This window comes from Pempheris klunzingeri, chromosome 5 (assembly GCF_042242105.1).
Source record: "Pempheris klunzingeri isolate RE-2024b chromosome 5, fPemKlu1.hap1, whole genome shotgun sequence".
Lineage (NCBI taxonomy): Eukaryota > Metazoa > Chordata > Actinopteri > Acropomatiformes > Pempheridae > Pempheris > Pempheris klunzingeri.
This window is the reverse complement of record NC_092016.1, coordinates 19116847-19144766: the sequence shown is the minus strand read 5'-3', so window position 1 is coordinate 19144766 and position 27920 is coordinate 19116847. Positions and strand designations below refer to the sequence as shown.

The following is a 27920-nucleotide window of genomic DNA, read 5'->3' as shown; positions in this document are numbered from 1 at the left end:
ATACGGAAAAAAAAGAACTTTTACAGCTGAACATCAGAGACAACCTTAGTTGGTCTATTGTGCTTCATACAGATTAGGCCTGGCCTGTCTATACAACAATCATGGGCTTCTTACTTCACAGATGTGTTCAAGCTACTGTTGAAAGCAGAGGCATCACAGAGCGCGTAGCTGTGAGGGCGACAAGCCTTATGATAGTAATGGGACATTTACAAGAATATGTGACCATCCCTCGTCAATTTATGGTGCACTTTCGTTACGGAACTTTTAGCTTTCCTCTGCATCACACTTCCCCGTATGCCCGCGTCAGATCCTCCAGAGCTTTGATTGATTTTTCGGACTGTCTGATTCTATTTGTGGCCTCTGTCCCCTCAGTGTCGCTGGCTCCGTGACGCCTCTGAGTGTACGTCTATGTGGCCTTAATGCAGGAGTTGTTTACTGTAAACATCATGGGCCATGAGGACTGCACAGGCAGCATAGTAAAGACTGTAATACTGTAGATTGCACAGAAACCCTAATTAGTTAATTAATAACCTAATTGTTATACATTCCTATGTTCCATAACATTGCACATGCCTTTAATGAACACTTAGCACCATGCAACCTGAAAATGAGGTGGCTCCTGAATGCATCAAAAGTGGAAACGGGCCTTCTCTAATGATTTTTTTTACATTAAAAGTGACAGTCATTGAGAGTCAGTGAGAAAAGTCAGTCACTTAACTTTATATGAACTTTTACATCTACATAGTGTTTAATATTAGGCTGGCATTTGATCGTTTCTGTGGATTTAAATTATGCTGGCACTTATACCGTAAAGAACCCTTATTATACACACTAACTTTGGGAGACTGAACTAGGATTTCACAGCAAACCGACACCACTGCAGGTGATCTGATTATACTTCAGCTCCAGTGTAACCTTTTAATAACTGTATGTACAGTATGCGAGGGGGCTATTTCAGGCCAAGAACTACACAAGGCCTTGATGACTGAAACTCATGTACAGTGACATGATAAAAACCTCAGCAGTGTAAATGATATGATGTCAGGAGCACGGGCTTGGACTATTTCGAGTCGGACTGTTTCGACTCTCCAGGACTTGCGTGGATCAACGACACTAAAGCGTCTGATCAGGATTTTTTTTGGGGGGGGGATAGCTCACAATCCCACCTCTCTATATTTGTTCTGCTCAAAGACGCACAGTAAGCACAGATTTCATGTCAACCGTTCAGTCCTGTCTGAGCGAGCCTGTCTTGGGTGAAGAGATTAACATGGTTTGAGCTTGTTAAAGGGTGAGATTGAGATGATGCTAGGTACAGTGGTGCATACCACCAGAGGCGGTACAGTGTACAGTGGTGTGTCTCGGTCTGGGTGTGGCTGTAGCGCTCACTCTACTCCTCAGCAGTGTGAGACAGCTGCTTCTCATACAGGCTGAGGACGTGATGCACAAACTGGTACTGCTCGCACGTCTGGATCATCCCACCCCTGAGAGACACACACACACACACACACACACACACACACACACACGAGCACAATCATTCAGATAGAAAAAAAAGATGGTGAGGTGATGGTGTAGTAAACATTACACCTGCTTAACATCAGCATGTTAGCATTTTTGTTGTGAGCATATCAACATGCTGACATTAGCGTTTAGCTTGAAGCTCCATGGTGCAGAAACACAGCCTCACACAGCTCTTACATGGCAGTGGACTGTCATTCTACTATGTCTGCTCTCAGTTATATAGTTTCCAATCCTCTTATCATTCTAGACGATCAGCTAAATGGAAAACGATCATGTATTTGTAACGTTATTTCTTGTAACTCTTTCTTTCCTAACAAAGTTTGCTGCTGGAGCCCACAGCTGAGTAGTTGGCTCTATCTTAAGGAACAGTCACCTTTGAACAATAATTTCTTGATATTGGATTTTCAAAACAGAGACTGGCTGTCAATTGCCTACCCCTGAGTAAGCACCCTTGTGACCATTTTACTTTCTTAAGAATTTCATTTTATGGTTTTTATATACGTGAAACGATTATTTCAGCAATTTCAGTCTGTTGTGAGAAGGATGTGATGGACTCAGGTGGTGTAACACAGCGGCTCTTTAGGCCTATAAACTCTGAACTTTTCTCTGAAGTGTCATTTTGGTTTAAACTATTGAAACTTACCGTGGCTCGTGATTTGGAACCAGATGAAAGGAATTTCCCACAACAAACAAAGATTTGGTGCCAGGAACTAAAGATAGTCAGAAGCATGGATGAGGGCTAAGAATATCTCACCTGTCCAGACGGAGCTGGCAGGTGGTTCTCAGGATGTCAACCACACCCTCGGTCCTCAGCTGCTTGCACAGGATGGAGGTGGCAATGAAGCAGCCTGTTCGACCAATTCCAGCACTGCGGACAAAAAGTTGGAGAGGTGAGGGGATGGAGGAGGGTGGAGAAGAAGAAAATGGATGGAGCGGTGTATTGATTAGCACTGATCCCACTAATTTAATTACTGTCAAATCCTCCTCAGGGATATCAGACAGTGAGGGGCTGGATGAAGTCAAATTTCCTGCTGTGTCAAGTGGTTTCTTTGGCAATAAGCATTAGTAAAACTTATTCTTTTGATATGAAACTGGGTTGTTATGGGTATTTGTACTCAGAACCTTCTGAACTAATTTTTAATGTGTTCAACATGAGCCTTTTATTTGTCCCATATAAAAAAACAAGCTACTCTTGTACCTGCAGTGGACAATTATGGGGCCAGCAGAGGGCGGGGCTTCCTCACGGGCCCTCTCCACTTCCTGCACCAGCTCCAGAAGAGGTGGAGCCTTATCTGGAGTCTTCTGATCAGGCCACGAGGTGTACCAGTACTGCCGCAGACTGCGCTCCTCTCCTCCACACTGGAACACATAGACGGGCATTTAGGCATGCAATACAGATGTGATCATGTTGTGCACACGTGAACATGAGACTGAGAATGATTTCTGATCAGCCTGTTGCTCTGCATGTATATCCAAATTGTTACCTTGGTGTTAGTTGCTATGACAACAATGAACGCAGAGCAAGACAGCTAAAAAAGAGTGAGGGTTACAAAAACAAGCTTACATAGTCTACTCCTCCCTGTAACGTATTCAAATCTATCAGCTGCCTCTATTCCCTGAGTGTCAGTCTGACAATGATCATTAGTCCAATAGACAGACAACATAAACCAGAGGAGTTGAATGAACAACAAGCTTTTAACTCAGCACAGTTACATAATGAGCCCTTGGTGCTTAGTAATCAGATGCAGGCTGCATTTACTGAATTATCATGCTTAGCTTGCTAAGTGCCAATGCCACCATGACCCCAAATTAAATATAAAGCGCCCATCACAAACATGAGTGGAAATTAAAAGTACGGCTACACCAGCAACGTCGAGTAAACCACCGCCCAACACACACTGAACTGTGGTGACACTGTGTACACCCTGACAGTCTTGTGAAACTGATTGATAAAAACATTTACTTTGGGAAAAAGGAAACCAGGGTAGTGTTTGCTTCGTATGTTCAGAACCAAGGATCACAATCTGCCGTGATGGCAGACAAGTCTCCTCTACAGCGCTTCAGGTTTTTATTACATGGTCAAATATTAATCTTGAGATCAGATGTTGTGGACACAAACAATCATTTGAAAAAAGCATTTTAATACACACTCAGCCAGTTGTCAACAGACATACTGCAGGTAAGAGGAGAAAAAACAGTTTTGGTTTTATTAGCCCAGGTGTTGAGCTATCCATCTCTCTAATATCCATATTAATGACTTTGGTGATTTAGACTTTTCCTCTAGAGCTGCCATGAGGTTCACCTTTGTTGTTCTGAGTGAAATGTCTGGATAACTATTGAATGAATGGCCATGAAGTGTAATACAGACATTCATGTCCCCCCTCAGGATGAAAAACTCAACTTATCCAATACTTTGGTTCATAGCTAAGTACTAATGACATCCCACCAACCTCAGCTGAACTTTGCCTCAGATATCACTGCAATTAAATTAAAGAAAAGAGTATTTTTGCAAATTATCTGAAGTGACCCTTTAATATGTTTGATGTCTGTATTCACCCTTCTTGTGTGACACATGAGAAATCTTGCTGTCTCTCACCTTCAAAGTAAACACCCTTAGACTGTAGTCATCCTCCTGGGTTACTGTGACTACGGTGATCTCGATGCCCTCATGGGTCACAGTGTTCTCGGGCCAGTACTCTGCACATTTCTGCACAAGGCACAGCAGACACTCAAGTGGATATTTTTACTCATCTCATTATCGGTTTGTCTGTCCATTTATTCCATTAATGCACCCATCATCATCATCATCATCATCCTGCATTTTGCCACCCTGACCTCATTTTTCTCCTCCAGGTTGGTGATCATCACTATGATTGGGCTTCTCTCCTGCCACACCATCCTCCAGAAGTCCCCCACTGTGTTCACGGTGGGACCCTGTGTGGCAATATATGCACGCTCCTCACCCCCATAACCCTACACACACACACACACACACACACGCACACACACACACACACACACACACACACACACACACACACACAGAGAAACATGCCAAATCTTGTCATATACAGTTATCTGTTTCTACTAACTGTGAGACACTGAAAATTCGAGGTCACGTCCATGGAGAATGAATAAAGTTACGAGATCAGAGAGCTGTGCTGAGGCAGGACTTTTTCTTATAAAAACACTTATTTTCACTTACTTTGAGATAATTAGCATTGATGTAGGTAGTGAGGAAATCATCTTCATCCTGCGACTGCAAGATCACTCTGCTGTGTGTGTCTGGAGGTGGACAGTGTGAGATTATCAAGAGAAAGAGAGACAGATGGGTTGTAATTCCAAGAGATGACAGCAGAAGAAGATGAAAAATAAAATTTATGCACATGCGCTGCATTATATCTTACAGCTCAGTTTTATTACAAGGCTGCCACGTGTCTTTTTGTGTGCTCTGTCTCAGTGTGAGTATCAATACTCTGGTGCACAGACAGACCTTTTACAAACACATCTAAGAGCTAAATAGTTGATGATTATGTGGAATTATTAAAGAGAAGTGGCACGAAAAAGCAGCTTCTACAAAATGTACAACTGCATTAACTCTTTTTAGTGATTGCTCCTGTACTGTGTATTGCAGCTGTACTCACTGGGTAAGATGGTTTTGTAGCGGTTCTTTCTCACCAGCCCTGGGTAGTTATACTCCTTAGGGTCCACAAAGTTCATGGGAGTTTCCTGCCGATGGACACAGAACAATGGGTGCAACAACAATTAGCCCTTGGAGAAATGGAGGGGAAGTCCTAGCCTTGTCTTCTATGAGGCAACCAAACAGTAAGAAAATAATACCCATTTTTCACACTTTCATACTAAACTGTTGCTGTCAAATTGTATGTGAGTGAATTCTATGGACAACTTGTGTGTGATCTTGAAGGCACGTCTTTCTGCCTAGCAGACACCGGAATCCTCTGTGGGGTTTCATATGCAAATATGCCTGCATCTATCCTGCCTTCGCCCACTAATAGACAGTGGAAAAGCTTACGGGTGAGTGCAGAGCTACGCTGGGTGTGTGTGTGTGTGGGTGTGTATATTTGTGTCTGTGTGTGTCTGTGTACGTCTTTTCCGGTGAGAATCCGTTCATCCCTGTTAATTTAAAGCGTGTAGGTGGGTGAGCAGCCAATGCTGTGCTCACATAAAACTCAGCCTGCAGGCTCTGGTCATCCATGGCCCGTGTGTGTAGCATGGCAGGGGTCAGGGTGTGTGTTCCCTGTCGGAGGTACTCCTGGGCTGACTGGTCTCTGGGGGAGAGCTGGGCTCCGTAACCGTAGGGCTCAGTGCAGCCCGGTGTGCACATGTCCAAGGTCAGGGAAACATTGGAGCCTCTCCTGTGTGATGCATATTAAGTCACACACATGCATTTAAACGTAGAGTATGTGCGTACCCATCTGCTATGTTCGAATATGTTAGAGCCTACTCTAACCTCTCCTGAAGCCCCACTGGGGTGACAGTCAGGGTGACGGCATCTCCCTCAGTCCTGGTGTCTGTGCCCATGTCAAAGACCGGCGTCTGGGGCACAGGGTCCATGTCCAACAGGTCTTCTTGAGCATCCGTCCACTCTGAGAGGGTGAAAGAGGGCTGGCGGCTCACAGACTGACGGCGATCACCAATGTCCTGCGTCACCATTTCTGACAACGGCAAGCCTGAGCCGTAACGCCACTTATACACCATGTGGACAACCTGGGGAGAGGTTAGCAGGAGGGAGGAACGTCACTTTATACCTTCAAATCAATCAAGGAAGAACCTAGCCTATCCACAAATGAATCTAGTTCCTCTCAAAGGCTTTTGAGTTCCTTCATGGTAAACTGCAATAATTCAGTATCTGCTATTATGTCACATTCGTGCAATGACCACATATTTGAAACAAGTTTTGAGTAGCGCTTTACCATGATAACGCAGATGGCTACACCAATGCCTGCAGTTCCATGGACGATCCAGTTGTGCTGTTTGGTGTTTACAACCTCCCTCATCAACACCATGGACTAACCAGAGAGAGGAAGACAGGGGAAGAGACAGTCAGACATAGCCAGCACTGGATTCATATCAGTCTCTCGCTAAAACTAACAGCTCTATAGGTCAGGTCCAGGACTGACACTTACGTCCATTCCAAAAATCGGGTGGCAGGGTAAGATGAAGCCAAGGTAGAAGTCGATGACCTGCAGGGCTTTGTAGATGGAAGAGAGCGGCCCGTTTCCCTCCACCACAAAAAACACCCAGTACCCCTGGGAGGAGAGAAATGGGGAAGGCAGATTGTCACTGTGCGCTCTCCAGTCATTCATGCACTGGTGCTGCTCTCAGGTGCAAAGCGAACAGAAAAGAAAAGAAGACGGCCTATCACGCAGGCATAAAAAAATATGGAAATTGACCACACGCAGTCTGGTGTCTCATAATCATGGCCGCATTTACAAGACTCTTTTTTTTTTGTACATATGGTAATGTTGCACCTGTCCTTTTTTTCTTGAATGAATCAAACATGAAGTCAGCAGAGACAGAGATGGGAAGAGGGAATGAATACTAAAGAGGTGTCCAACTGCAGCCCCCAAAACTTTGCTGGAATAAAGTGTGCTGTGGACTAAAGCACTTTAGAGAATATGACAATGTAATGACGCATATGAAAAGAAAATAAGGGTCAAACTGAGAGAATACCTTGTGCTTAAATGTAATTTGCATTGCTAATGGTGCAGATACACCACTGAGGACTCCTCATGCTGGTCTACATCACATGCTGAGCTGAACACTAAGGCTGGAAGGCCATCTTAATTTCAGTCTAATCTAAAGCAGACACTTGAGCAAAAATGAATAACATGTAAAGATCTTATCCGCTTTTTATCCAGTGTCCTCCATTCACATACCGTGACTTGGGAGACGACTAACAGTGCAGCCCAGCAGTGGATTTCAATCACCAGCGCGTACACCTTGTGCATAAACACTTCCTCTCCCTGTGGGCTTTGGCCCCCTGCGGGTCCATCTTTGGCTTTTAGGAGCCCGTCCTTTTTAGGAGCTCCATCGCCTATTTTGTCAGTCTTTGAGGGCTCATCCAGCCAGACGGGGTCCTCGTCGGGCCTCAGGAAGATGGAGTCCTCGGTGTGGGAACGGGTGGAGCTGCTGAGCCGGCGGGACATGATGCTCCTGTTAAATGAGATCATTTACTCCGCTGCGTTCAAGTTATTTGATGCGTCTTGCCTCATTCTGACTCTGTTTTCTGACATTTACTTATTTATTATGTGTTTGCCATGTATGATTTCTGAAAATGTAGCGAAATCCTGAACGATTTAGAGTGTACGATGAACAAAGAACGCAGCTGAAATCAAATAAATAGTTTGTGCTTTAGTTGCTGCTTTTACCCTTAATAAACCTACTAAGGCCAAAGTGGGTTTTAATGGTTTTATGTTGCTTTTGAGACCTTTGGCATGTTGTTAGATAAGTTCATATAAGAACATGCAGACATACTTCAAACTTCACAAAATAAAGGTTTTTATGTTCACTCGAGCGTCAAAATGTCTCGGTGTGTTATCATGTTTCTATGCTTTTTCTTTCCGTTGCTTTAATAATGCACATGCACAGAAGAAAATTCAACAAATCTACGTATTGGTTTCCAGTTCAATTAGCCGTGTTTATCAGGTTGTGTGTGTCTGTCCGATTGTGTGTTTTTAAATGAGCGTGTATATGACAGAAAGGGTGGCGTTTATTCCACAGGCCTATTCAGATGTATAGCTAAGCGGCTTGGAGTGGCTCTCATCTCCGGATCCTCTTGTCTCACTCAGATTGGACTCGCTCAGATTGTGTGTGAATGTGTGTGTGTGTGTGAGTGTGTGTGTGCGTGCGCGAGATAGTGTGTGTGAGCAGGAGAGAGAGAGAGAGAGAGAGGCTATTGTGTAGAGATGAGTCAGGGGTAGCGTGTTTACAGCCCTGGCCGTTGCCTTGGCAACAGAGTGGCTCTCATCCCTCTCATCCGTCCTGAGCATTATCATCTACTGACAACAGACACAGACACACACACACACACACACACACACACGCACACACACAGACACACACACACAGACACACACACACACACACACACACACAGACAGACACACACACACACACACACACGCACACACACAGACACACACACTGCCTCTCTGCATCAGTCAGCAGTGTATTCAAAGCCCTTTTCCGCCCTGCTCTTTTGTCCTTCAACCATTAATAAAGGTGTTTTGTACATTTGGCTGATTACCGCCACGTGGTTTGTGCGGATGTGTGAATGCGGGGGCCTGTGAGAGTGGTGGTGTACTGTTTGCGCACATCTCACTTTTGTCGGAATGTGTTGCTGATAGCTAAATTTGTCACGAGTAAGCTTGGAACAAGTTTTCATCAATGACTACCAACCAACAATGCAGAGGAAAATGATTTTCCAGTTGACTTACCAGAAACTTGGAAAAAAAAAAAAATGTATATACACATTTATATATATATACATATATACACAGCCCTTCACATGACTCACCTATGATAGATGGCAGGAAACTGGGGAGGGAGTCAGATCACATGATCAGGTTAAATCCTGTATCCTGTGGCAACCAGCCGTTGTCAGCCATTGTGAGGCAGAGTCAAATCTGAAGGACAGAAGACAACAGCCAAACATTACATCTCTTGTGTTCATAATTCCAGAGCATTTAAACAACCAGTCATGTGCTTCATAGACAGCAGAGACACCTTGTGACTCAAACTCAACTGGTCACGCTGAGACAGGTTTGGTCGCCTAGTTTCATCTAGAGATGGATCAGAGTAGCACCCTTGTCAGCTCCCAGCTGTGCTTTCATGAGCGGAGGATGGTGATATAAGGTGACACAGTAAACTGTCAATATTTCTTCCCCTCTCTTTCTTTCTCTGACTCTCTCTTCCTCACTGAGAGGCAGGGATGATTCGAGGCAGACTGAGCAGACACCCTCAGAAATACACTCAGATTGCTCCAGTCAAATCAGTATGCATGAAGTCAAGCCTTCTCTACTCTCCTCTTCCTCTCTCTCATCTCCCCTCTCCTTCTGTACCACTGGACCCTGTTGAACGAATGAGGTGAGCTCAGCGGAATATGAGACCACACCAGTAGCAGGAGCTATGTGTGTGTGTGTGTGTGTGTGTGTGAGAGAGAGAGAGATAGAGAGAGAGAGTGCAGGTGTTGAACAGAGGGGAGCTGCTTTGAGTCCTTTTCTATCTCTCTTTGCTTGCTGCGAAGGTGGTTTTGAAGTGATGACGCCAGTTAGCCCGGCCCGTAGTCATGGAAACGTGCATACATACAATGTATACACACACATATAAAGTACACACACACACACGCACACACACAGGTTGTGTTGTATAAGAGAAACTGCTTCCGTTTTTAAACAATACATGGACAGGTAGATGAGTGCATGGAGGGATGAATGGGAGGAAAAGCAGCTCTTTTTTGGTGTGAAGGTTGTCTGAAGCGATGACGCAGTGAGGTTGGCGTTTTGGTAACTGTGGCAACCAGCATACTGTAGCGTGCACACACACACTTTGGCAGACACACTGCATGAAAAATAAAAAACACAAACATACATCTGCACCGGGAGAGCAGTGACAATAATCACGTTTGTCTAGAAAATTCTGCCTCTCTTTGCTTTTGCTCCTGGAGGTAAATATGGGTGTTTTTCACTCACTTCCTTTAGCTTGCTTGGTGGATAGTCTGGTACATTTATCAAGGCCTGTAACCAGACACCAAAATTAAAGTCTCAAACTCTTTTTTTTTCCAACTGGTGATGGTTCAATTATATTGTCTGCATTTCATTTACCAACATGTTCTGACAAAGTGTCTCCTCACTGCCAGGACTTCTGGTTGGAAAATACTAAGTACAGTTTTACTTGTAGGCCTAAAGATAGCAGAATGTATATGTCAGTTTAGAAAATGATGGAATATGTAATGTAAGGACGAGAAACAACACTGTGAAGGAGCCCTAGTGTCCTCAGTGGTAAGTATGCCCTGCATTTAGCCCTTTAACTTCTACCTCTTTGACTTTGAGATCATTCAAATTGCCTTATTAAACACTGTAAGTTCCAGTTTCATGAATATTCTGTCTCTGCTTGTTCCAACTCCTAATTTAAACTGTATGATGATGATTAATAGTGAGAAAAACATCAAGCCAAAAATTGTTTTAATGCTGCACCACCCATTGAATAAAAAGACATTGTAGATATACTGTGTGTCATTTTATACACATTTTAAACACAAAAATTCAGTCTCATTTGATAACATTTTGGGATGTATTGGGCTCCCCACTGGAATTTAAAATAAAGTTTTGAGGGTTTGAACAGTGATTGTGATTGTTATTCATACCTGGTAAGTGATAAAAAGCCGGCTGTTTCCAGCTTGTACACAATGTTCCTGTTGATTACTGGGGAGCTCACGACACGCGATAAGGTTGTTATTCAAAATCACACAAAATCAGAGAGTGGCCGACAAAATCAAGCTGCAGCAATAAGCTGAATATTGGAGTGGAGGGAAGTAGTTTGACAAAAACTATAGAACGCCTTTGACAGTCTATCGATCGGTAGACTCCAATCAGCGGCGACATCACTGTTTAAACACAGTATTTAGAGAAAAATGTGCAACTAGGCCAAGTGGATCCATGGCCAATAAGTTAAACCTGACAGCTGATTCAGCCTCGCTCCTCACTAAAGGTGACTGTCTTTGGGTCCTTACAAACGCCACCCCCTCAGTCTTCAAATAGAGTATGTGTGTAGCGTTTCCATTGATCTGCGTTCATTCAAAGCACCCAACATCCAGCTGTGACTAAACGGAGCCATACAATAAACCCGTGGCCTCTGTCCCAGGAGAGCCACAGGGCCAGGAATGACTGCCTGCTGACAGCTGCGTAAAGCTCCTTTCCTGCAATCAGGAGCGAGGGGGAATTACCATGGTCTAATTTCTTTTTTTTTTTCTTTTGGTGACAGCTGGCTTGTGTTTTAATGGACATTCCTGATGCTCCAAGTGTCTCTGTCTGGAATTATAATGTGCTCAAATCTGCTCTACTTCCCTATGTTTTTCTTCCTTAATGGTCAGGACTTGTTTTGCTTCGTCTGATGTGCACCAAGGAAAATCTCAGGTTCAGCAGCGTTTCCTGTGTGCAGGTGAATGAAACGCACGTGAAGTTATCGAGCGTGCTGGTGAAGTGCTGAATGTGGCAGGGAGATGAGGTTAAGAGGAAGCTCTCACTGAAAGTGATGACGGGACGGTAACGTGAGATAAAGTCACGAGGGCCAAGACCTGCCTCATCAACCTTTCCCTGTCACACACACACACACACACGCACACGCACACACACACAGACGCGCACACACACACACACACACACACACACACACACACACACACACAGACACACACACACACACAAACCAAAACCTAATTCTAACCTTAACCTTAAAACTAAACCCTCAAACAGCCCTTTGAAGTAGTGAGGACCGGCCAAAAAGTCCTCACTTTCCAAAAATGTCCTCACTCCCAAGGTCTAAAGCTCAAATTGGTTCTCACAAAGATAGTTGTACAAGTACACACACGCACACACACACACACACACACACACACACTGACACAGATCAAATCCTGATATTAATACACATAAGCTCACAATGACCTTAAAATTAAGTACCCAGCAAGCCTGCAACTTCCTCCTGTATATCACAGAGGCAGATAATCAATCAGCTCTATTGTTTACATACACTCCTCCAATCTCTTGCAGCAGCTCAGGGGGCATTTCAAAGAGAAATCTCATCAACACACGTACAAACTTACAATTCAGCCTAAGCAATACTGTATGAATAATTGAAATGTGCTGCATAGCGAATTGATTTGCAGGCTGCTGGAGATACATTTGGATTCCCGGCGACAAAGGATTGTGTTACATGATTGCACTGCATCAAAACAGCAGTGCAGGAATGGCATTCTCTGGCAGTCATTCATACTAAGACAAAACACCATTCATATCACGTACATGGCTACGGTGAGCTGGAACGACCACACAGTGCAGAGCTGGATGGATTAGTAATGAATCACCCGGGGAGGTGGACTGTTGCATCTCTCTCTGGTAACTCCCACATTGTCACATAGACATGATACAACACAGAGGAAATCAAGCTTTGGGTGATATAAGATGGGAAGAGGAGACGCACAGAAGCAACCTGTTGGCGAATGATCAGCTTTGATAATGTGAAAATAAACATGCAGAGGCTACATGACAGATCCCCCTACCTTTTCACAGCCAGGGAAGCGCAGCAGCCATATGAACCGTGGGGGCTTTGCTGAGGAATTGGTATTCACCTCATGTCGCACAAAAGAGGGAGAGACAGAGGGAGTAGAGGAGGGCTGGAGCAGTCACTCACCCACAGCCTTAAGTCTGGTCAGGATAAGTCCTCTTACCTGGCTGAGCCCGTCTTCACATCGCCATCTGCCGCTCTGCTCCGTCTGAGCCAAAGACCAGGAGCCAAACACCAAGAACCACGCCAATCCCTTTACTGCTCCTCTGTCTGGGAGAGGAAGGAGTGTGTTTGCATGTGAGAAGGAGACAGACCGACAGCGAGAGGCAGGAGACGTGTGTGTGAGGATGGGAGAGGCACAATCTACGGCTGTCTGTGTGTGTATGTGTGTATGTGTGTGTGTGTGTGTGTGTGTGTGTGTGTGTGTGTGTGTGTGTGTGTGTGTGTGTGTGAGAGTGAAAGAGGGAGCGGGGTGTAAAAGTCTGATGGGTTTTCTTTTGTTTGTATCCTGGAGGAGAGAGAGATCCACAGGCGGCAGCTTCGTCTAATGTAGGTATATGCAGCAAGAGGCTGTACGGTAGCCTTGGCAACAGAGCCAGAATGAGGGAGAGCGAGCGAGAGAGCGAGGGGGGGGGGGGAGAGGGGGACCATGTGTGTGTGTGTGTGTGTGTGTGTGTGTGCATTAATCACAGTGGGCACATGCAGTCATATCATGGGGACCTCCAAAAGATGGTTCCCACATGGTAACATTATCAGGGCTAAAGGATAAGGCTGTCTATATTTTCATCAGTGTCGACAAACCTCACAGTGCCAAAACCAACAGCGGATTCATCCTCCTGGCAAGTATTTTGTCACCAAAGCCTGAAATAGTTTATTCCTCTGTGCCCTAGACCTTGGTCATTGCCCCCAAACTATTACAAACACATCAGTGAGCCACAACACTGCTGCACTGGAGCAGACGATCCTTTATTACCATGTGGTTTATTGTGAGTCAGCCCCACATACACCGTCCTGCTGCCTTAAATACTCATTAGAGCATCAAATGTGGATTAATCCGCTGCTAAAAATAGTCCCAGACAAATGCACTATTTACTCCTGTTTCAGAAATCTTTGCTGAAAACTACCTTGTCCAGTTGATCTGGGGAATTATTCATAAAATCAATCATTATTTCTTATTACTCATTGAAAAGATTAAGATGATGATGAGAAGTCGGAAAATATTGTGGTTTTGGTCTTCTCATGGCATTTGCTGACCATAACACAAAAAGACACTTCCGGTCTGAATATTTGAGGTAAGTGCTCAAGAATGAGTGTGAATTAATGTGATGTCCTTCTAAGTGACAAAAACAAGTTTTGTGTATGTGTGTGTGTGTGTGAGTGTGTGTGTGTGTGTGCGTGCGTCTGGGATCATAACACATCACTGAGCAGTGAACACCCCCCACAGTCACCTCCTCTGCTTCCAAGTTGTAGGCTCTGCCACCCACCTCTCTCACCCAGTCTCTCCCTCATCTTGATCACCCCCTCCCATCCAGGGCTGAACTCTCGTTCCGGTCTCCATCCTTGTTGCCGTCCCCCTGCTCTCGCTGCTCTAGTCTCATCCTCTCGTGCGGTCCCTCTCGCTTCCTACTCTCCCCCCCCCATCCCCCTCCCTCCCTGCTGCTCGCTGTTTCCTTACAACCTCCTGTCATTTCTTGTCGCTCCTCTCTCCCTCTCTCCCCCTCTCTCTCTTTCTGTCTCTCTCCCTCCCTCCTTCCTGTCTTGCCATATGGCTCTCTGAACTGACCAGCAGAAAATAGCCACTAGCTGCTCAACACAAATACTGGGGAACACAAACACTACGTCAATTTTTTTCTTTTTTTAAAATTCAGATTTGCTTTATTAGCACGAACATAGAGCACTGTCAAAAACAGGTTGTGTACATTTTGAAATCTAAGTATGATAATTCTGAAAAGAAGACACTGCATCACTGCACTATACAACACTAGGGTACATTAATACAGTACATAATAAAATGAGAGAAACACAAATCTTTGAAGACAAATGATTTAAAGTTGAAATAAGAGATGTTTTGTCCACTTGAGGGAAACAAATTGTAAACACATTATTATTAGATTTTGAGCAAATATGGCAAATTTGCTTGCAATGAGTTGCAGACACAGAGCAACACTGGTATTAATTTGGAGGAGTCGTGTCTCAGTTTTTGGTCTCCACCAACTCCTTAGTGAAATAACTCTTTAGCTGCAAAATGCTCTTCAATGTTCAGTTGCTAACTTTGTTAGCTGTTTGGGATTGTAGATCTATTGTGGTGCCTGCTGTGTCAAAACAGGAGCGTGCGAGTCAACCAAACCCTAAAAACCAAAACAATGAACCAAAGGATACTAAAAATCTTGGTTACGCTGAGGGGATTGAGACTGGTTGGTACAGATAAACCTGATAAACAGACTGTGTAAACTCAGCTGAAAAGAGATGGTCAGTGCACAACTTTGTGCTACGCTGGAGTCTGTATAACGACAGAAAAGTCATAAAATTGTTCACTAAATATAAAAGTGTGGGAATAGTAACCAAAAAATTTGGACCTCTCCCCCTTGAGCTGCCACCTTATCGTAGTGGGGGAGTTTGAGTGCTCGAATGATCCTCAGGAGCTATGTTGTCTGGGGCTTTATGCCCCTGGTAGGGTCTCCCAAGGCAAACAGGTCCTAGGTGACGGGCCAGACTAAGAGCAGTTCAAAAACCCCTATGAACAGAAGAAAAACAAGGACCGTGATGTCGCCCGGTATGGCGCAGCCGGGGCCCCACTCTGGAGCCAGGCCTGGGGTTGGGGCTCGCATGCGAGCGCCTGGTGGCCGGGCCTTTGCCCACGGGCCCCGGCAGGGCCCAGCCTGAATCGACAACGTGGGTCCGACCTCCTGTGGGCCGGTCGAGGCGGAGTGCCGACGACCTGGGCCTCGGAGACAGCCTCTGGCTGTAGGGACATGGAATGTCACCTCGCTGGGGGGGGAAGGAGCCGGAGCTTGTGCGGGAGGTTGAGAGGTACCGGCTAGATATAGTCGGGCTCACGTCCACTCACAGCTTGGGCTCTGGAACCCAGCTCCTCGAGAGGGGCTGGACTCTCCATTTCTCTGGTGTTGCCTGCAGTGTGCGGCGGCGGGCTGGTGTGGGCTTGCTTATAGCCCCACAGCTCAGCTGCCATGTGTTGGAGTTTACCCCGGTGAACGAGAGGGTCGCGTCCCTGCGCCTTCGGGTCGGGGACAGGTCTCTCACTGTGGTTTTGGCCTATGGGCCGAACAGCAGTGCAGAGTACCTGGCCTTCTTGGAGTCCCTGGGAGGGGTACTGGATGGTGCGCCGACTGGGAACATTGTTCTACTGGGGGACTTCAACGCCCACGTGGGCAGCGACAGTGAGACCTGGAGAGGCGTGATTGGGAGGAACGGCCTCCCCGATCTGAACCCGAGTGGTGTTCTGTTGTTGGACTTCTGTGCTAGTCACAGATTGTCCATAACGACCACCATGTTCGAACACAAGGGCGTCCATCGGTGCACGTGGCACCAGGACGTCCTAGGCCGGAGGTCGATGATCGACTTCGTTGTCGTGTCATCTGACCGCCGTCCGTGCGTTCTGGATACTCAGGTGAAGAGAGGGGCTGAGCTGTCAACTGATCACCACCTGGTGGTGAGTTGGATCCACTGGCAGGGGAGGAAGCCGGAGAGACTCGGCAGGCCCAAGCGTATCGTGAGGGTCTGTTGGGAACGTCTGGCGGAACCCGCTGTTGCTGCGGTTTTCAACTCCCACCTCCGGGAGAGCTTCTCACAGATCCCGGGGGAGGTTGGAGATATTGAGTCAGAGTGGACCATGTTCTCCACCTCCATTGTCGGCGCGGCCGCTCGAAGCTGTGGCCGTAAGGTCTCTGGTGCCTGTCGTGGCGGCAATCCCCGAACCCGGTGGTGGACACTGGAAGTAAGGGATGCCATCAAGCTGAAGAAGGAGTCCTACTGGGCCTTGTTGGCTTGTGGAACTCCTGAGGCAGCTGACAGGTACTGGCAGGCCAAGCGTGCTGCAGCCCGGGTGGTTGTGGAGGCAAAAACTCGGGCCTGGGAGGAGTTCGGGGAGGCCATGGAGGAGGACTACCAGTCGGCCTCGAGGAAATTCTGGCAAACCGTCCGGCGCTTCAGGAGGGGGAAGCAGTACCCCACCGACACTGTTTACAGTGAGGGTGGGGAGCTGTTGACCTCGACTGGGGATGTCGTCGGGCGGCTTTTTGCGGATGATGTTGTCATGTTGGCTTCGTCGGGCCGAGACCTCCAGTGTGCACTGGGGCGGTTTGCAGCCGAGTGCGTAACGGCTGGGATGAGAATCAGTACCTCCAAGTCCGAGGCCATGGTTCTTGACCGGAAAAAGGTGGTTTGCCATCTCCGGGTCAGTGGAGAGTCCTTGCCTCAAGTGGAGGAGTTCAAGTATCTCGGGGTCTTGTTCACGAGTGGGGGAAGGATGGAGCGTGAGATCGACAGGCGGATCGGGGCAGCGTCTGCAGTAATGCGGTCCCTGTATCGGTCCGTCGTGGTGAAGAGGGAGCTGAGCCAAAAGGCAAAGCTCTCGATTTACCGGTCGATCTACGTTCCTACCCTCACCTATGGTCATGAACTTTGGGTCATGACCGAAAGAACGAGATCTCGGATACAAGCGGCCGAACTGAGTTTCCTCCACAGGGTGGCCGGACTCACCCTTAGAGAAAGGGTGAGGAGTTCGACCATCCGGGAGGGGCTCGGAGTAGAGCCGCTGCTCCTCCACATCAACAGGAGCCAGCTGAGGTGGCTCGGGCATCTGTTTCGGATGCCTCCTGGACGCCTCCCTAGGGAGGTTTTCCGGGCATGTCCCACCGGAAGGAGGCCCCGGAGAAGACCCAGGACACGCTGGAGAGACTATGTCTCTCGGCTGGCTTGGGAACGCCTCGGGGTCCACCAGATGAGCTGGAGGAGGTGTCTGGGGCCCGGGAAGTTTGGGCATCTCTGCTAAAACTGCTGCCCCCGCGACCCGACCCCAGATAAGCAGTTGAAAATTGATGGATGGATGGATGGATGGAAATTTGGAGAGTTAGATGAGAGGATTGATATCATTATGTCTTTAAGGTAAATATGAAGCTAGAGCCAGCTGCTGGTTAGCTTAGCTTAGCACAAAAACTGGTGAGTAATGGCGTTAAACATGTTCTAAACCTTTTGTACAAATGAAACAAACAAGATATAACGTGTGAACTAGCAGGTTTGAGAGACGCTGGTTGGTAGTTTTTTTACCTTTTGACAGAGTCAGGCTAACCATTTACAGTCTTTATGCTAAGCTAAGCTAACCAGCTGCTTGCTGTAGCTTCATATTCACGAAACAGGCATAAAAGTCATATTGAGCTTCTCAATTTCCCACAATGTTGAACTATTCCTCTAAGCTTTTGTTAGCCACATGATCTTAGCCTAAGTCTTCCTCAGGTATTGATTTATTGGTATCCGGGACCTGTCCCATAATAACATGAAACTATGCTATTTTCCATTTACCTTTTTTTATAAATTTTTTTTCATTTAGACCATAACTATTAACGGCAATCATGAAACTACATCTCATTATTTCTGTCCCTCTCTCTCTCCCTCCTTTCTCCACTATTTATGACTCACTTCTCCTCTCCCTCCATATATCTCTCCCACATCCACATGTCCACATCCTCGCTTTCCCCCTGCTCCAATCAACTAAATGAACTCCTCTGTCCTTCCTTATCTCCTCCTCCTCATCCCTTTTTAAAAAATGACTTCACCTCCACACACACACACACACACACACACACACACACACACACACACACACACACACACACGCAAGGTCACTGTCACACAGTGTAAACGGTGAGTGTGAAAGCCTCATCTAACCTAATTAATGATACAGGGGAAGAGGCTGATATTCGGTGGCCTTGAGCTGTCTGGGTCTTTAGCTGCTGACACTTAAACATCAAACTGTTACATCACTTCCTTGTTTTCTCTCGCTGCGATACACATTTTTATACATGTTTTTCTGAGGCCATTTCACAATAATGTGCCGTTATATGTAAACTTGTAAGTTTCACAGCGGGAGGCAACAGCAGTTTAACAATAGCTACTTCCTGGAAACTTAAAGTACATATAGTTATAACATTAATAGTAAATGGTCTGTATTTGTATAGCGCCTTTCTAGTTATTTCAACTACTCCAAGTGCTTTACATGACATCCTCGTTCACCCATTCACATTCATCATCATACAGGCGGAATGTAATTTTGGAGGAGACTATTCTTTCATACTCATTCACACTCTGAAGCCATGCTTCAGGAGCAAGTTGGGGTTCAGTGTCTTGCCCAAGGACACTTCGAGATGTTGACCCATAGGAGCTGGGGATTGAACCCCCGACCTTCTGATTGAGGGACGACCCACTCTACCACTGAGCCACACCCGCGTTCATTATCAATATCACCAACTCTGTAGTTTGTAAAAATAAGAATGATAATAGACCAACATTTTAAGAATTCCATGTGAGTGTCGCTGAGACGATGGAGGAGCAGCTCTCCTCTGGTGACAAATGGAGGCATCTAGTGGTCCTAATGGCTCACTGCTGGTTTCTTTATGAATGACAGGAAGCCAGCTGAGTCTCTCTCAGTACTACATGCCTCTGGAGCGTTTCGCCAAGTCATATGTAGTGTAATGAGTTCTCACGGGCTAATTGGGTTTAAAGCTTCCCTGTCTGTTACTAACCTGATGCCAATCTCAGATTTGACTGTGACTCATCATATCACACATCCAGAGGAAGATGGCAGCTTCCAGCCTGCCTATCTGGAGCCATAAAACACAGTCTAACACAGACAGGCAGGCTAATCTCACTGCATATTTGCATTGGAGGGAATCAGGGAGCTGTTAAATGTTCATCTGATGACCGCAGACTGCTGCAGTCAGCTTGTTTCCTGCTAACACACTGTGACTACTACAGAGCGTTAGATCTGTGGAGAAACTGTATTTACTCGAATGCTAAGTCAAATATAGTGAGATATATTTAGGATCATGAGACATAATCAGGATCAAAAAAAGCTGTTCGTTGTCACCATGTCACATACAAGGGCAGCACTGCACAATAACATACACAGATACACGTGCATCTTACACATAAAGATCAGTTTACTCATATGGTCATGGGAAGTATCATGAGTTAGCTGTATAGGCAAGTTGGATTGAAGGGAGCTCTGTAAAATCTGAGACTATGATCCCTAATAATTTAGTTTATTAGCTAATTTATCTAATAATAAGTTTAGGCCTTAAGACTAGACATGTGTAATAGAAAGCCTGTGTTTAGAAGTGGGGCTGTGGACATAGCGACTAAAAGTCTTTGATTTCTATTTCAAATCTGTACCATGTGCAGATCTAAAATATAAATCATGTGCAATACTAAATTACTGGAGTACCCCTTTAATGAAGAGCTGACAAGTACTTCCTGAATCTCTAATGACGGATACTGTTCCCAGTAACTGCTGCTCACCTTGATTATCTTGAGCGGACACAAAATATTAAGTAATACTGTGCTTTCATAATTAATTATTTCAGTGATAATTCAGTGATTGGCTGAAAGTTCTCATCATGCTAATTCACATATATGTAATCATTAGTGATCATTAACACAGTATTTAGACATCTGCTCTTAAGTAACATATGATTATCGATTAGAGTTTGTAGTCCTTGATTCAGTTATTCAGTAACTTAGCTATTCATTCATCAGCAATGAGTTCCTGATTTCATGGTAACCGCTGCAGATTTTGTTTTCCTCGTGGTAAAATGTTACTTTTAAAAGCAGATGAGATCATTCTCAGGACCTTTCACTCTGCTCTTGTACTGAAATGACAGTTAAGTAGTTAGATACATCATGTCTCTGTCATGAGGACCAGAGGTGTGAAGTTGACTGCGGTGGCAAAAAGTGTTACAAAGCTTCACCTACTGTGTTATGTGGTCTGTAATCACATACTGTACTATTATAGTTACGAACAAAAGAAAATACAGTATAACATCATCCATTTTCTTACCCAACATTGTGTTGTGCAGTGAAACTAGAAAAGTGGGTGGTTGCGTGAGTCTGTGCGATAACATGAGTGGATTATGGATGATGTTGTATTGGAAATGACAGAACTGTTTGTTTATCTGTCCATGAGCGAGCGTGGATCTGTGTGTGCTGTGTATGTATAGAAAAGTGGGAAATTTGCAGGATTTATTTTATGTATCCTACTGTCATGCATCCATGTGTGTTTGTGACACAGGAAGAAGATCGTCAGTGCATTTGAGGCCAACCCGGGAAGATGTCTTTAATAGAGTTTTTAATGGAGTGTGCAGTGATTATGTCTTTCCAGTGCAACGCCGCCTTCGCTGCAGGGCTCTGTCACAGCAACCTCGCCACTGTTGTTAGCGACCTCTTTTCAACATTGTACGATCCCATCGAGGGACGAGACTTCAGATCAGACGCTTTCAAACGCCAGATTAGGAGTCTGTGTTTACTCCAGTGTTCTAATCTAAACAACAAGCTCTGACAGCGAAGACATAAACACACATGTGCATGGGTCAGGGCCGCAATTATGACCATTTGCTCAACACAAACAAACAAATGAGAGACAGTCAAGCAGATGGAGTGATGGAGAGCAGAATTACAGTAGGAGCATCCTGCCTGCTCTCATAGTAGTTGTGACCATTTATTTTTTGCACAAACATAATTACAAACTTTACTTTATTTCCCCCCAAAATCTAAACACAAATTTAAAGGGTAACATCCTTTGTACGCCCTTTACTGTGACAGTGTGGTCCATGTTTCTGTAAAGTGCAAAGCCTCCAAGAGTATGTTTTTTAGTTTGTGAGATTGAGAAGAAGAGAGAAAGAGAGAGGGCGGCAGGTAGTGGAGGAGGCACAGGAGTACAGATACATCAGGAGGAGTGAGGTCACTGATGGGGCAGCAGCAACATGGACACTACAGTAGATCTGTGGTTCCCAGCCTTTGTTGTCTGATGCACCCCCACGGCCCTGTCAGATAACCATAAGCTCCCTTCACTGTGTTCTAAATGTGGTTATTTGAATTGATTTCCAACTGGAAGCTATTTATCACCACTATTTTAATGATGCAATGATGTTTTCATACAGTTTAATTGATGTAAAAGAGTGGCAACAACTTAACTATTACTGTTTACTGCATTACTTTTAGCAACCTGTTAGGTGCTAACTAGTTATCAAGCACTCTCAGTCAGGTGTTTAATTCTATCATTTTAAATCAGCAGCTCTACAAATTTTCTACGTATCCCCTGGCAACTGCATAAGTACCACCTGGGGTACAAGTGCCCTTGTTTAGGAGTCACTGTTGGAGATGCTGTGATCAACCACGTAAATGTCTGTGATGTTTGTGTTGTAAAACAGGTCTTAGTCCCACTTTTTCTTGTCAGTGGGCATAAAAGAAATAGGGTCCTGTTATTCCATGTTATTTTAACCATGACAAGCATTCTGCACGCAGGAGTCAAGTCTCCATGGAGGCTCCCTCACGGCTCTCCATAAAACTCACAGTATGGATCCTGTCCGACTGGGTCATGACATCTTGATTATAATACAAGCAGAGTGCAGCTGCCTTCCCCCCCCCTCGCTGGCTGTTACTTAAAGCCAGTCAGAGGAGAAAATTACAAAGTTGCCTTGTCTTAGGCAAAGACAAGACCCTTTGGAAAGCAGGCAGCCGAGCAGATAGACAAGAAAAAAGTCTTTGTCGAGGTCTACCTCTGCGTTCAGAGGTACATACACTACAATGAGTTCACAGTGTGGGGAAGAGGAGAGAAAAGAAAGGGGAAAGCACTGATGGACAACACACAGAAAACGCATTACAGAAATAACAGCGTGCAAAGCTGTGACCTTCACACACGCATGTACTGTGCTGTATGTGCATATGTAGCTATAGATATAGTCACTCATCCAATGTTCTCTTTATACAAAGAGTTTTTCACTTTATACAAAAACTTTTTCAACAAGACATTATTGTCTCAACATTTAATTTCATTTGTTTTAAGGTGTGTCTTTGTGCTCATTTTGAGTACCCCTTTTCCACTGTAGAAATATTAATGACATATTTGATTAATTAACAATTAACACCAGTTGGGACAGGTGTATCAGCCCATCACAGTCATCTATGGTAACTATTTGCTCCACAGATGCAGATGCATCTGCCCCTCTTATGGGTCATATTACAATATTGCATTATTAGCAAATGCTGAGAGGTTTCGATTAAATGCTGTTACTAAAGCCCAAAAGTTGTTGTGCTTAGCTTGCAGTGTATAGAAAGAGAAAGAGAATTCATTGTGTATCTCTGACAGAGTTTCCCTAATGGGCAGCAGATGGTGTGAGCAAACTTCAGACACTGAATTTTCTTTTCATTCCAGCAAGTTTCAGGCCATTTTCAAAAGCGGTAATCATTCATATCAGGGAATTATCATTTTATCACACAGATAGCTGAGGAAAAGGTGGGGTTCACTTGGATTGGGACACTGGGAGACAAACATCCTCCCAGTTATCCCAAACTGTGAATAAAAGTCAAGAAAATCCTGTTTGTGCATCTAGTGTCAAGAGCTAGAATAACTGACCCAGAAAGGAAAACTGAACGGAACCGAATCTTGATTTGCCTTTTTTTTAAAAACGGTCCAAGCTTATGTGTACATAAAACGCAGTCAGCAAGAAAAAAGATTTTTATGTCTACGTGTCCTCTAACAACTCTACTTATTATACTGAACACATTCTTCAACTGGAGCACTTCTTTATCTCTGATAATCACCTTCAGTGTGAGTTTGTGGCTGACAGCCAATGTATATAACCACTTTGGCTTAATTAGGAAATTCCCCCATTGTCTCCATTATTTGGTCTGGAACTAGAAATGCTTTGGTTTCTTTCCTGCTTATAACTTCTTCCAAAGAGAGCAAACATTCAAAGGATCACCTTTTGAGACTGACGTTTGAACTTTAATCAGATCACTCTGTGTCAGCTTGTGCTGCTTTTTGATGCTTTTATCAGCCACTCACATAAAATGTCTAATAAAAACATACAGTCAGTCATCATATAGACACCATCTAATGTAATTAGACCTCACTTCTTCTCTCTCTGTCCTTCTTTACTCTCTGTTTGTTCTTTGATTGTTACAATACAGAACCCAACATGGCAAAGGAGCCACTGCTGCGTCATCTGCTGACGTCAGGTTGTGTGTTTGGTCAGACGTATTAACAGCATATAGACATTGTCCTATACACAGACACTGGCCGTGATGTTTAGAATTCATCAGAAAACAGAATTTACATAAAATACAACACCTTGTCTCTTCATGGAAATGTAATAGCTGTGTCATTTGCATTATGTCTTATTTACAGAATATCAGAGCCACATATGGGAGCTTGCAGTTATGTTTGTTTGTCGTGTGTGTGACGAAAGGAGACCGAGGCATACCTATATAATAGGGAAAAATAACAAAGAACATCGTTTGCATTTGGTTTGCATTATGAGAATAAATTGCAAGTTTTCATTTCACATTTATGTGGACCTACAACTGTTCCAAATAGAGCAGACATGCAGACTTTGTAGCTTGATAAGTATTTTACCTTACTGAACGCAAAAGGGATAATTTAACATTTTTGGAAAAACAAAACATACACTTGTTTTCTTGCTCGCTTCCAAGGGGCATCACAGCTATTATGTGAGGACGAGTAGGGTATAGATTTAGATATATGAATGTCGGTCTGTCAAGACTGAAATATCTCAAAAACTACTAAATCTATTACCATTGCATTATTTTAAGTTCACTTTTACGATGAATCGTAATAACTTTGGTGATCCTCTGACAAAGGACAAATATTTATTATCATCATTTGTGCAAATACCTACAACACTATTCTGGTCAGGATCATCTGTGGGCCTACGCTGAGTTTAATGCAGATTAGCAATTGTTAGCATACTACCATGCTAAACTAAGTGCATGAACTCCTGGTTACGACACTGGAAGTCACGTACAAAGACTCCGACTTGCTGTCGGTGTCTAGAGGTCACTGAGACTAACAGTTTAGCTAGCTAACGAGTATTAACGTGACATTAATGCAGCAAATGTGAGACCGTTATCATTTGTATCAGGAAAAGCTCTATACAACTAAAATTACAACATATGGACTCACCATCCACCAAACAATGAACTTTCATGGCCTCTGCAATTTTTTGAAAACGTCAGCAAAAAAAACACCACTCGTGAATTCAGAGCTTTCCGATAAATTTTCACTTCCAAAGTTGTGGATACCACAAGAGGGACACATTCATGTGGGCTCTCACCATGAACACGGTAAACTCGTCCCCATTTGAAGGCACCATCACATTTATCATTGTGAGCATGTTAGCATGCTGATGTTAGCATTTAGCTTTGTGTTTAGGTTCAGCACGACAAAAATAGTCAGAGTGTAAATTCACCATTTTCTTGTTGTGCCTCACTGAACTGTCTCTTAAGCGTCAGTAATGCTTGGCAGGTTTTCCAACAAACTAAAATAGGGTTATGATAGCACAAAACACCAGTATTACTGTGGTGGGACATCACTACCAGGAGGCTGTTATTAGTTAAACCCTGGTCATCTACATCACTCACTAAGCATTTAAACATTTTGTGAAATAGAGCTGTTTATGTCTGGTTTATTTCAAGTGATTTTATCCATATTATCATCAACACTGGAGATGTAACATGCCAGTTATTTCACAACTGTAATGCTTCATTATTAACTGGGACTGTATATGAATGAACACAATCTGTTAAATAACTAAATGCAACTATACATTAATGCATGAATAAGCAACAAAGAAGAAGAAAAAAGGACAAGAGAAAGGGAGAAGGACATTAGAGGAGAGGGATCTGATTTAGGATAAAATGCCACCAGGATGAGTGGAGCTCCTGATGGAGCAGCGACAAATGATGCTCTCCATTATTTGAGCTAGGTCATTGACATTTTGGAGAGTACTGTGGGAACATGAGCGTCCAGAGCTTGATAGTGTAGCGGTATGGAGAATACACCTCTGGGTTTACTTCTGCACAAGCCACTCTCCAGGGAAAGGAGGTAAAGTTCCTAAGTGATGAATCGTTTTAATATTTTGCTTATGTGGCTAAATGTTGAGACAAAATAAAAACAGCAGTGGAAGTGCAGGCTGAAGGGAAGCTGTGAAGAAAAACATGAGTAATCTCAGGCCGGGATGTTGAGGTCTACAGTTTAAATGGTGTGTGCATGTTTATGAATTCATACAGATAACATAACATTCCTTCCAAGTCCCTCTGCCTGCACACTATCAGCATCATCTCACACATCAAACCACTTGACTCTTGATCTCTTGACAAGGGAAGATGGGGACATGGCAGGAGACAAACATTAGACAAACACACACACAAAAAAAAACATATACTGTATATGGCAACAAGAGCCAAAAGCACAAATGGAGCGAATCGGCCTGCTGATGGAAGAAAAATAAAATGGACGAACATAGTGCAACAATCCCCAGAGAATTACATAACGTTTCCTTGGGAATGACGACCAGTTTATATCATCTCCATTAGCCACCATCGGCAGGCCTCTCACAACAGCCATTATGAAACTGTCTGTCACAAAGCGATGGCGGCTATGCTATCCAGCGCGCTATTTAAAGGTCAGAAAATCACCCACTCGACGCAGCGCATCTCAAGCAAAACAGCACAAGTACTGAGAGGAGCTGTTGTTGCATGAACACATCAGAACAATCAACAGCAAGATGAGCCGTCCTGCTCGTATGGAGCACTGCTGATTACAATGATTGTTCCAGTTTTGGGAGATTTAAAGTGATATTCCACCTCAAAATCTGTCTTCTGAGTATCAAGCACTCACACCTTACTGAAAAAGTGATTGTATGTTGTTGTTGTTGATGCATGTTGAAATGAAGCTGTTTGAATTCAGTCTGCCAGTGTGGCTGTAAACCCTGTGATGGGTGGGCAGCTGACTGGTTGTAGTGGGCAGCTTCCAGGTTTAAACCTGTGCAGCTCTGCAGATGAAAGAGAGCATTGCTACATTTTCTTCACTGCATGTGCCATGGTAAAATCATATCAAAATTCTTTTTAGCCCTGTTCCCTGTTCTTTATAGCAATGACCACATTTTAAAAATGATAAACCATTGAGACCCAATTCACAACAGGCCGCAGCTATTAATCTGAGTGAATCTGAGCATAAATGAACTTTGTTGACAAATTTTCTGCCATTTCCACATGAAGTTGTATGACCCTGAATGGGTAAACCAAGCATTACGAAGAGACATACAAGAGTCACATCTGATAATAACGTGATAAAACATGTGTATACTTGGAACAAATACATGCAAATAAATGCACTGAGGTGGAGCTGTTTTTCCTTAGATCAGACTTTATAGATAAAAAATGAGAAGTGCGTCGTTTGTAGAAATACCAACAAGCTACCCCATATGGCTCGAAAGAGCTCAGCAGATATAAATCTTAAATAAAAAGAACAAAAAAGAACTTCTGGCAAAGACTGGTTTATAGAGAGTGCAGCATCCCACCACTTCACATACTGCATCAGTTCAGTTATCAGTGTTACAGCAGCCGTGGCTCCGCTGACGGATGAAGAACACATCAAACTGAAGATGGATGATGTTTTAAATGCACTTCTGAGCGGTGTTGATGTGAGGACTGTGGCGTGAGCACAGAATCATGAGATGAATAAAACAATATAACTGACAAAAAAGGGGAAGGAACAAAAACAGAATCCTGAAGTATGTGGTGCCAAAACATTTTAATTACCGCACATACTTCCACTTGATTAGAGCTTGAAATTCGATTACTCATTTTTTCCCACTTCTTTCACTGCAAAGTCAAAAAACTGTGTTGTTTTTTTTTTCTACGTGGTGTCACAAGGTGGATCGGCTGCTGTTTTACAGCTACCTATCCAAATATGCAAATGGAAAAAACTCTCTCATATGAGAGCTGTCTGTTGTTTGCTGTTTCCTGTACAGTGCTCTGTGACAAAGCTGATAAAAACG

The 27920-nt window shown here is 44.2% G+C and overlaps 1 protein-coding gene across 1 annotated transcript; it reads right to left on the bottom strand.

The window, feature by feature from the left end:
• Positions 1–1387: 1387 nt before the first annotated feature.
• On the bottom strand, positions 1388–7691 carry ptpn5 (protein tyrosine phosphatase non-receptor type 5). Its single transcript, XM_070831237.1, has 12 exons — positions 7422–7691; positions 6669–6791; positions 6456–6551; positions 5993–6249; positions 5705–5897; positions 5166–5250; positions 4727–4806; positions 4357–4494; positions 4118–4228; positions 2720–2880; positions 2276–2389; positions 1388–1481 (listed from the first exon to the last, which is right to left on the bottom strand). The coding sequence occupies exons 1-12, from the start codon at positions 7689–7691 to the stop codon at positions 1388–1390; spliced, it is 1722 nt and encodes a 573-aa protein (XP_070687338.1).
• Positions 7692–27920: the final 20229 nt, after the last annotated feature.

Coding starts and splice junctions, on each gene's coding strand:
- ptpn5 (XM_070831237.1), bottom strand. CDS start 7,691: ATGTCCCGCCGGCTCAGCAGCTCCACCCGTTCCCACACCGAGGACTCC. Junction 5,251..5,704: donor GCCTGCAGGCTGAGTTTTAT/GTGAGCACAGCA, acceptor GTCCATCGGCAG/GAAACTCCCATGAACTTTGT. Junction 2,881..4,117: donor TAAGGGTGTTTACTTTGAAG/GTGAGAGACAGC, acceptor TATGTGTTCCAG/TGTGGAGGAGAGGAGCGCAG.